At 59.0% G+C, this 10760-nt stretch overlaps 1 protein-coding gene across 2 annotated transcripts in view; it reads right to left on the bottom strand.

Annotated features, from left to right (window-relative positions):
- SRCIN1 (SRC kinase signaling inhibitor 1) overlaps positions 1–8652 on the bottom strand; it is a 67521-nt gene extending 58869 nt beyond the window's left edge. For both annotated transcript variants that reach the window (XM_006074334.4, XM_006074335.4), the window contains exons 1-2: positions 8377–8652; positions 310–372 (exon numbers count right to left, since the gene is read on the bottom strand). In XM_006074334.4, coding sequence (XP_006074396.2) covers positions 310–372; positions 8377–8500 — 187 coding nt within the window. In that variant the 5' untranslated portion in view covers positions 8501–8652. The remainder of the gene's footprint in view (positions 1–309; positions 373–8376) is intronic.
- Positions 8653–10760: the final 2108 nt, after the last annotated feature.

Genomic DNA, 10760 nt, shown 5'->3' with positions numbered 1-10760 from the left:
AGATCTCCAGTTCCCTTGACAGAGGGTTCCTCCTCCTCCCCCTTCCCAGCCCCCACTACACGGAGCTTTGCAGCCAGCACACACATATACATGCACACGTGTTTGCTCGCACATACTAACTCACATGCACACACGTGCACACACGGACACATTCTCTGCCAGGCAAGGTGCCCTCCCCAGAGTCAAGTCTCTGCTGCCCTCTCCCCAAGCAAAGGCCTGGGCCCACCAGGGATAGCCCCCTCCCCCATTTTGCCAGGGAGCGGTGGGAGGCAGGATGGTAGGGAGAGGCCCCCCTCCTGGCTTACCAACCTGGAGACTTTAAACAGAGGGAGCAGAGTCCTGGAGCCTTCCCTCCCGCTGCACGCTGGAGCCCTGGGCGAGGGACAGGAAAGGAGAGTGTGAACGAAGGCCCAGAGCCGGAGGACAGGAGCTGGAGAACGGATGGGGCGGGGCGGGGCTCCCACATTGGGATGGGCCAGCCGGGCAGGGGCCTTGGCCAGGGGGGCAGGCGGGGACTGGGACAGAGCAAGGCAGAGCCTTCGGAGCTGCCCCTTTGGGGGTCCCTGAGGGCTGGGGGGCAGGCAGGACAGAGATGGGGTGCTGGGTCAAGAGCCGGGGCTGAAGGGACAGAAACATTGGTGGGAGACAGACAGAAGACAGACAGCAGGACAACACAAAAAACATGGGGTTCCTCAGAGTGGGGTCCCCAGGACAGACAGCCAACAAGCCAGGCCTGGTTCTCCTCCCAGAAATGGGGACAGCCTCTTTACTGGGGGCCCACACAAGACCCCAGATGAGAGCACCTTGGAGGGCCCATCTGCCTCCCCCAGCCAAGGCCACCCCATTCGGGAAGGTTGGTGGGTTCAGAGTCCGAGGGCCTCCCTTCATTGCTCTGCTGAAACCCCCTCCCAGCCCAAGAGACCCCCATCGGCTCCACTCATCCCCTAACCTTGAAGAGGGCCCCCTTCTCTGTCTGCAACAGAGGAAGCAGCGGTTCTTCACACCCGACAAGCCCACGCGCACACTCGCTGTGATGGGGACCATGTCGGAAAATGGCACCCCTGCCCATACCACCCAAAGCCCTGTGGCCAGCTCCTGCTTCCACGCTCGCCCAATCCTCAGCCTGCCAGAGCAGGGCCCCTCTCAGCTGTGCATCCCGCTGCCTCCCTCTCGCTCGCAGGAAGTCCTTCTAACTGTACTGCCGCCCCCAGGGCCGCGCTGCCCATCTTCTGCCTTGCATCTGGGGGTGCGCAGCACTACGACCTGCCTGCCTGGAGACACTGTGGCCTGGGCGTCCTCTTGGGCCCAGCTCTCACTGGGCTGGTTCAGACCCATCCACACCCACATCACGTCTGGCTGCAAGCATCCTCAGAGCCCCCTGCCAATCTCATGGTTCCAATTTTCCCACTGATTACCCAAGATGCAGGCACCCTGGGGAGAAGCAACTGTTGTACCCAGATGTTGGGACCTTGACTGGGTGAAGAAATAAAAAATGTTCACTAACATATCTAACCCCAGAGGGCTTCCTGGATAGGCAGTGGGGTTGGGGGTGGGGCACAGAGGGGCACCAGCTGGGGCACGAAGGCTCAAGAGCCCGAGCTCCCTCCTCACCACTAGCCTTAAGTGGCAGCTCCAGGGGCCCAGCCCCAAACAGGCTGAGGTGAGAATCTGGGTTTTAAGTAAGACTAAAGAGACTTTCTCATATATGCCCCTTCTTCCTGGGGGAACAGCCACCCATTTTTCACTCTCAGTTGGACAGTAAGGAGGAGGATGAGGACAAAGATTACTATTTACTAAAAGTTCACAATGTGCCAGGAACTCCGCCTAAATTACCTCATTTAATCCTGGTACTCACCCTGTGAGGAAACCACAGTGATCAGCCCCAATTTACAGATGGGGAAACTGAACTTCAGAGAGGTGAGGTGACTTGCCCCAAGACACACAGAGAGTGTCAGGGCTGGAATGCCAGCCCAGATCTGTCTGAATCCAGAGCCTGAGCTCTTGACTGTAGATCTGAACTGCTTCCCATCCATCCTCCCCCAGGATTTGTCTGTCTCCCATTCAGTGCCATCTGGGAAGTTCTGCCTAAAGTCTAACTTCCTTCCATCCCATGATCCAATATAAACTATCTTTCATGGACAGTAGGGGAAGAGAAGGCTTTGTTTCCATCCCTTTCTGCCTCATTCTAGGAATGGGAGGCAGATAACTCCAACCTTCGGCTGCAGATGGACCAGGGATCAGGGGAAGGGGATGAGCTGTTGGGTTCAGAAGTAGGTTCAGGATCTCCCAAGCTTCATCATTAAATGACTTCTGGCTTTCCAGGAGCCCTTTCCTACTTTCCAGTCGCCATGATGGAAGAAGCTCCAGGAAGCCCCTCAAAGGTCTCTTCTTTTAACATCCAGAAATCCTCCTGAGCATGCAGACTAGGGAGAGTCTAAAAAGTCAGGGGCAGCAAAGCAAGAGTCACTGTCAGTCCTGGTAACCCTGGCTTTTCCTCAGAGTTCCAGTTTCCAACTCAGAAGGGGGCTGAGGCAAGAATGGGGACTCATTCAGGCCAGCCTGACCACGGGGAGGGGCTGGACTGGCATGGGGACAGCCCAGGAGAGGAGGCAGAGAGGCCCGGATGTATCTGCAAGAGCTTCAGTGAGCCGTGGCATGCCTTCCCAGTGAACTGGGATCGTTAATTTTTCCCCAATGAGGCAGATGCTGGGCCTGGGGTGACGCCACAGATGCCTGCTGTGCCTGTAATTATCAGTCGCCCTGGGGTGGAAGAAGGCAGGACACACACCCTCTCTGCCTCCTAGGCTTTGCACAAACATCTCCAGCTAGGGCTGCCACATGGGGGTCTCTGGCTCTGGGCACCCCCCGCCCCCGATGTGGGCCCCTGGGTCTGAGGTCTCCGGCATGCTCTGTGGCTAGGGTGGAAAAGAGGCCAGGGTGCTGGGATGATGATGTTTGCCAAGGTGTGGCAGGCAGACATGTGAAAAACCCAGCTCCTTCCCAATCTTAACGCTACTCCACTCCGGGATATGCAAGCGACTGGGCCAGGTGGCTGAGGCTACCAGGAACCAGGAAAAGGTTGTGCGGGAGATGAGCCACCAGCTGCAAGTGCCTCTGCAGAAGAAAATATGGACTGGATTATAGTCCCTGGATGGAATGGAGTGTGGCAAAGCCTTTCTGGGGTGGGAGGAAAATGGACTTAGCTGAATCCTGTAGCCTCTCCCTTACCCATCCTCTGGGCCCATTGGACAGATTTAGACAAGGTGTGCCTTTGGAGCAGGAGGGACTGTTTGTAAGGCATGTGCAGGCACACGAAAGCACCAGTATTCTCTTGGGCCAAATCTCCATTTTTCCTGGTTTATCTGGAGCTGGGAAGTATTTTTCCCACTCTCTGTATGGCAAGGCCTGTATTATCTCAGGAGAGAGGAGATGGGTAGAACCTGTGACAGCTTGAAGGGACCTTAGATTTTCTAGTTCCATCCTCTTTCTCACACCAGGGACACTGAAGACCAGAGGAGGTAACTAACTTGCCCAATGTCACACAGCAGTAGGGAGGCACGCAACCTGGCACCATCCAATGCTTGCTCTTTACCATGCACTTGACCTCTCTGCCCTGGGGGATCAAAGACTGACTTCCCTGTCCCTTCTCCTCCCCAGCAGCTCTGAACCCCTCTCCATCATGGCCCCCTGCACTCTGCCAACCACCACAGCCACACGAGATTAAACTGGACCTACCAAGCTCCTGACAATAGCCCAAAGGTCATCTCAAAGGTCATATTAACCAGTCCCCTGCACCTAGGTACAACACTAGCCTACTTGCGTTCATATACACCTATCATTGAGGGAAAAGATGCACAAACAGCACCTCAGAGCAGCCACCCTTCATGCACCGGGAGATTTCCTTCCCATCTAACCTCGATTCCTCCTGCTGCAGCGTGGGCCTGTTTCTTCTCAAGCTGTCCTGAGCAAAGACAGGGGGAGGGGAAGAAGAACAGGATTCCCAGCCTCCAAACCCTCTGTCTACCCACCTACAGCAGAGAGGATGAGGGCAGAGTGTCCCAGGGTGGCTGGGCCCTGAGCCAGTGCGCTGTGCGAGGGGCAGGAGGGCTGCGGTGGCAGCTTGAATGTGGGAGAAACAGCTCTTCTTGGAATTGTCCTTCCAGCTTCTCATTCCCTGCAAACTCCTGCACCTCGGGTTAGGGGAGGGTCTCCAATGCGTTCAGAGACAGCCATCCCCTCCCCATACCATTTATTGTTTCTTATGTGACAGGCACTGTGCTGGAAATTTTCATCTGTTGTTTCACTTAAGCTTCACAACAATTCTGTAGTCAGAAACTAATTTGCCTGCTGGGCCAGTTCCTCCCCGAGACTAAATCTAACCTGGATCCCTCTTGCTGCATTTCCTCTGGTCCGTCCTCTGTGGCGGTGGAAAGGTGATTTTTGCTCCTGTCTTCAGAAACCCCAGTATTGGTTTCTGAGGCTGCCAACCTTTACCCCAGTATTGCCCCATGTGATGGGCATTATGAGGGTATGGGTGAAAGAAACTGAGGCAGGTTGAGGGTTGAGATGCAGGACACTGGCCTGTACCAAACACAGCACCTAGCAGGTGGCAGGGGAGGAGGCCCGTGAGGTCAGGCAGTGTGCTGACCAGGCAGCGTCCGACATGCAATGATCCTAGTCTCGGTGACCATCTCTCAGGTCCAAGTTCCTACCCACATATACCTAGAACCCAGGTGCCTGAGCAGAAGTGAGTAGGGGCATAAGATGGCAGGACCTGTCCTGGGCTGCGGGAGGCAGCTGAAGTCAGAGAAAGGGACTCTTACACCTAGCTAAGCTCCTGCCATATAGAGGGTACTTAGGCCCTGAGAACAGAGGACAGAGACCTCCAAGCCCCTCTGCCCATCTCACTGGGGTTTCATACAACCAGTGGTAGCCACAAGCAACTGCAGTGAATTCACACCACTTGGCTTTCCTGTTTGGACTTTTTGGAGCAGGACTGACAAGGGCAGGGGTCCCCTCCACCAGGGCTACCCCACTATTCTGCCTCTAGCCAGGGCTGGAACACAGGAGCCACCTCCCTAGGGAATTCTCAGACCCCGGCTTCCATCCTCCCTCTGGGAGATTCCCGCAGTGACAGCCTGGGCCAATGGGCAAGGGGAGTCTGAGTGGTGGGTTGGACTCTGGTCCCTGTGGGCGGCACCCTCCTCCTTCAAGCAGGCTCCATTAATGTATGCAAAGCATATGCAAATCACCCAGAAGAGAGACACAACATCGGTGGAATGACAGAAGAGACCTTGGAGAGGAGCCAGCCCGCCCCCTTATTTCACAGGTGAGGAAAGAGGCCCTTGCCAGGAAGGGACTTGCTCAAGGTCACGCGGACATTTGGGCACTAACGAAGGATCCTAAGAAGGTCTCTTTACTCCGCCCAGTGCTCTTTCCATGACAGTCTTGTTTTCCATCTGGGGGGCTTACAGGATGGTACAGGGGTCTCAGGGTCTGTACAGGGTTCCCTTGGCCACCTCCCTTCCCCATCTGAGCCTGGGTAGGGGGTGTGGGGGAACTGTGGGCCAGGGCGGCAATGATGCCTGGGGCAGTGGGTGACCAGAGGGGTGACGGGGCCAGAGGGCGCCGAGGCACTGGTTTCCCGTCAGCCAAACGGCAGTAGGTGGCAGGAGAAGTTGAGTGTCTAAAGCCCAATGTCAGGGCAAGGTGCCCGCTGTGTGCGGGGAGGGGGACAGCGCCCTTACCACACACACATCTCTAAGTGCTCAGCAGCCCCCTTCCGCCTGGCCTCTGGTAACTATGACACCTGACAGACCATAATAGTCCATTCAAGCCCATCCCTTCTGTGGCTGCAGCTCCCTTCCCCCACTCCCCACCAACTTGGCTTCTCAGCCTTCCAGTCGGTCCTAGAAAGCAGGACAGATGCTATGGAAAGCAGACAGACAGATTGGAGGGGGCAGACGGGGAGAAAAAGGGAGACTCAGGAGTCGAGTGAGGGAGACAAAGAGGAGAGAGCCCAGGAAGGGCAGAGTGGGAGAGATGGATGGGTGGAGGGGACTGGGGAAGAAAGCGGAGAGCCTGAGGAGCAGAGCGATGAATGTAGGAACAGTGGAGCTGAGTGGGGGGGCTCCCAGTCTCCAGACCTGAAGGATAAGGCTGGAGCCATGCTGAGGGTCATGGGAGCCCCATCGAGGCCCGAGGGAGTCTGGGACCATGTCCCTGCCCCTCTGCCCACCTCCCCAGCAAATCCCCCCGCTGCCAGGAAATCGGTCCTCCCTTCTCTGCCTCCCTCCGCTCTTCTCCCCTCCCTCCCTCGGGGCAGGCAAGCGCAGCTTCCCAGCCAAATCCAAAGCCTTCATCTCCGCTTTTCAGAGCTGGGAATGAAAGAAGGGGAAGCAAATGCAGCCCTCAAACCCGCTGACGGCCAGATTTTTATTATCTTTGCTCGAATGGGCCCTAGGAAGCCAACAAGGGATTCTTCAAAGAGCATCTGAGTGGCTCATTGAAGCCTGCACCTGCACCCGCCCACCCACAACAGGCAGCCAGGGCCTAGGGGGGCACAACCTGTCCCCCACATCCCACCAAACCCAGAGGCCAGTGGGAGGCTGCCATGAGTCTCACCCTCGGCTCTCTGTGCCTAGTCAGGGGCTGTTTGGTCAGACTGCCAGGCTCAGAAGCCAGATGCAGGCCCACTGGGCCTCGGAGGCATTCTCTGTCCCTCTCTGGACCTCGAAGACACAAACGAAGGAAGAAATCGGATCTCCTTGCCAGGGGTTGGAGGAGATAAGTGCTTGGGATTCCTCGAAAGCAAAGCTTTCATGGCAAGCTCCAGATCCATCCTTGAACTCTCTGCCTACCCCCTCAAGGGCCTACTGTCTCGCTTCCAATGGAGCAGCCCCTCCCTTCTAGAGCCTGGCCCCACTACTCCGGATGATCCTCGGACTCCAAACACAGCTCCCTCAGGTCAAAACCCCGTCTCCTTTCCTTCCCCAAGACCTAACCTGGAGTGGAGACGGGACTAAAACAGATGTGATACCCCCAAGAGCCCAGCCCCCTCCCTGTTTGAACTGGGCAGCCGTGCCACCATTAGCCCCAGCTCTGACCACACCGGTGAGATCAGTGCCCACAGCCAAAGAAGGAATCAATGGTCCTAATTAAACCTTTTTTCCAGGCTGGGTCCCTGGACAGACAGAGAAAGAGAGATCACCTGAGCCTTTGCATCACAGCACCCTACTCTGTACCCTGTACATATTTAAGAGACCTGGAACCCTGGATTCCCAGCAGGAATCAGGCCATGAAGACCCCAGACACCATCCCCTCCTCATTAGGCAAGGAGACAAGGAGGCAAGCAGAAAGCATGGAGCGGGGCGGTGGGGGGGCAAGCCTCTCAATTCCCAGGGACCTTCCCCTAGGAGGGCTCCCGGTCTCCACTCAGCACTGCCTGAAGACCACAGCTGCTTCTTCCAGATCTCCAGAGCACACTTGCATGTCCATCCCAGCCCTGAGGGTCATCACAGAGAACTGGCCATCGTGGTAAGGGCGGAAGGAGCAGGGCTGGGGTGGGGGTGGGGGGGCACTGGACAAAGACCCTCTTGTCCCCAAGGCACGGTGGCAGGAAGCCAGGGCAAAGCCTTTGCACTCGCTGCCAAGGGTGCCTGGGTGCCAGGCAGTCTGGGTGGAGGGGGAATCTTATTCTTGGAACCCCCTCCCCTTATGCCTTATCCCTTGCTTCTACACTAGGCCACCAGTTAAGTCTCTGCCTCAACAACTCCCAGCTTGCCTGGAGCCTTCCTTCCTGTATGAATGCCGGACCCTGACACTTGCCCACAGTGGCCCCAACCAGCAGAAGACCTCACACATAAACCATAACTGCCCCCTACATTCGTACACACTCACAACCATGCCAGAAACCACCACCGCCACAGCTGCCACCAGTGATAACGGAGCCCCACATTTTCACAGTGACAGTCTCCATCAAACGCCTCATCAGTTCTTTAAGACAGCAAGAGGGGTAGGGAAGGGAATATGAGAAACTGAGGCACGGAGTTAGACAGCAAAGCAGTTGGCTCAAGGTCACCCAGACCAAGGTATTCAGAGTTGTAAAGAAGGCATCCTATCCCCGCCCCAAAGTGCTCAAACTCAACACCAATGAATATTCAGACTCACAAGCCTAGAAGTCTGATTACCTATCCCCTCTTCCAGCCCTCATCTGTTTTTCCCTTCCCAAAACAACAGGAGTTCGAACATCTTCTGTAAGGCTCCAGCCAGGAACCCACTTCAAGTTGGGGGCTACAAGACCTGCTGGTTCCCTAGTATTGGAGAAGAGGGACTGCCAGTCCGGGATCTCCTCGCACATTCCCTGTTCTTGCTCACCTGGCTCCCCTCGGCCCCCGGGGTCCCTCGGTCCGGCCTCCTCCCTGGGAGATCGGGCTCTGCCCTCCGCTGTCCTCTCCCACCAGGCCAGGGCAAAGCGCCGGAGGCACTGCCAGGGCTGCATGGGGAGGGGTGGGGCGGGGGGGCTTGCACCAGCAGCCGCACACGCCCCGCCGGGCCCTGCCAGCCGAGCTGCGGAGGCACCCGGCCGGCCCCCTCTGCTTCCACCAGCATCCTGCTGCCCCCACCGACAGGACTCGGAGCTGGCCCAGGAGCTTCTGACGTAGCAAGGGGGTGCGTGGGAGGGGAGGGGGGGCTTAGCGCGGCCCCTCCCCAGCCCCGCCCTCTGCCGCTCAGCTTCCCTCAGTCCCTACCTCCTCATTCACCCTAGACGCTCTCCCCAGCTGGGGGCGCCCTCTCTCGCCCTCTGGCCTCTTCACCCGGACTTAAGATCACATGGCCCCTCCCTCAGTCCTTCCCTCTCGTGGCCCCTCCCTACCCGCCAGTCGAGAGGGGAGCGGGTCCCCAGTTTCTGCAACTGCTACCTTGCTACCTAGGCTCCCAGGTCTCCAGGGCTAGGGCCTCGAGGTGACGGGAGGGTGGGGAGGTTTGGGGGGGAAGGAAAGGGGAAGGGGGCGGGAACACAGGCTAGTATCCTGGCAACACAGCCAATCCCAGAATACATTCATCCCCTTCCTTCCCTGGGGGGCTGGCGCAAAGCGCCTACCACCACCATCCAAGGGCGTGCACCCCATTCTGGGACCTGGGGGAATGAGAGGCCCTTGATGCTCCCACCACCTCTCCATCCCCTTTGCCTCTCGGCATCCTCCTCTTCATCCACCTCGGATGGACCACTCCCTCCCCCACTCTCTTCACCATCCATCCCCCTTTCTCTTCTCTCCTTCCTTCCCTGCCCCGCACAAACCTCTTTAAAACTGAACCCCCCACCTCTCTGGGGCTCCCTTCCCCGGGCCTCACGAGGCCCTCCCCACCCGGTCTCAAGCCTCGCCAATGCCGGACCCCTTCCCTGGACCCAGCACTCTTCTCGCCCGTTCATTCTCCCGAGCCCGGCGCGCCGCGGTCCCCTGCCCCCTACACACCTGCGACCCGAGCACCCGTTGCCTCGCCGGCCACCGCCTCCCCGGCCCGGTCGCCGCCCCCGCCCCCGGCCGAGGGGAAAACACACAAAGAAAACAGAAATACCTTCCACTTAAGCATGGAGGCACATTAGGAAGGAGAGAGACAGGGACATGCCTTGGGACGGAGCGTTCCCCATCGGGCGGGGGCGCGGGGGGCGGGGGCCCCGGGCCGGCCTGCCTGGCGCTTGCCCTCTCGCCGCCTCGCGGGCTCCTCGCTGGGCCCCAGCCCCGGGGCGCGGTGCCAGGCGGGCGGGCCGGGGGCGCGGGCCCCGCCGGGGTGGACCAGCTGGGAGGGCGCCGGCGGCCGGGCGTGTGGGTACGCGCGCGCGCGCGGGCGTGTCACCGAGTGTGCGAGAGCGAGTGTGTATGTGTGTGTGTGTGTGCGCGCGCGCGGGGGCCGGTGCGGGTGTGTCACTGCGGCCGGGAGCGCGCGCGGCGCGGGCACGCGCGTGTGGCTGGAACGTACAAAGGGCCTCTGGGGTGGCAGGGAGCTGGGAGGGGAGGGGGCCGGCGCCTCCCGCCCTCCAGTTGTACGGCTGGATCCTGCGGCTCGTGGCCGGTCAGAGGATGCGGGGCGCGCTCAGGCCTCCCGCCCCGCTGCACCTGCTTCTCATACCCTGAGCAGTCCTCAAGCCATGATAGAGACAATTGCCTAAAGCCGGGAGCCGGCCTCGAAGGAGAGGGGTGCATCTCGAGGGTGTGGGAACTTGTTCTCCAAACCCTGGCGCGCCGTGGGATGAAGAAACATTAGGGGAGGTACGGGGCAGGGAGGGACCAGGGGTTACTCTTCAACCAAGGTGACCTCCGCAGCTCAGCTCCCTATGCAGAGAGAGCCTGGATCCTCCTCTCCCGGGACGCTCCCCTCGTCCCCTCCTTAGACCTGGCTGGGCCAAGGGGACCCAGTCCCCCGGCGCCCCCTGCTGGGCTGTCTCCTCCCACCCCCTCACCCCAGCTCCGGTTGCGACCCCTCCTGCGGGCGTCTGCTGAAACTGCAGGGGCCGGCGCTGTGAGTGAGGGGAGTCTCTGCCCATCTGCCAAGTAGGACCCCAAAAGAGGGCGCTCTAGCTCCTGCCCCTTCTCACACCTTACTTGGCGATATCGTAGTCACTTCCAAGAAGGCTGCCAAGCGCCAGCTCTACCCCACCCCTGCCCTACTCCCACCGACTCCCTGTCCCACCATAGCCTACCTGTTGGCTCCACAGACTTCTCCAGGTGACTCTGTCCCCTCCTCCCATCCTGGTTGCT

This window comes from Bubalus bubalis, chromosome 3, assembly GCF_019923935.1.
Source record: "Bubalus bubalis isolate 160015118507 breed Murrah chromosome 3, NDDB_SH_1, whole genome shotgun sequence".
Taxonomy (NCBI): domain Eukaryota; kingdom Metazoa; phylum Chordata; class Mammalia; order Artiodactyla; family Bovidae; genus Bubalus; species Bubalus bubalis.
The sequence above is the reverse complement of the archived record's forward strand: the minus strand, read 5'-3'. Positions and strand labels throughout refer to the sequence as shown.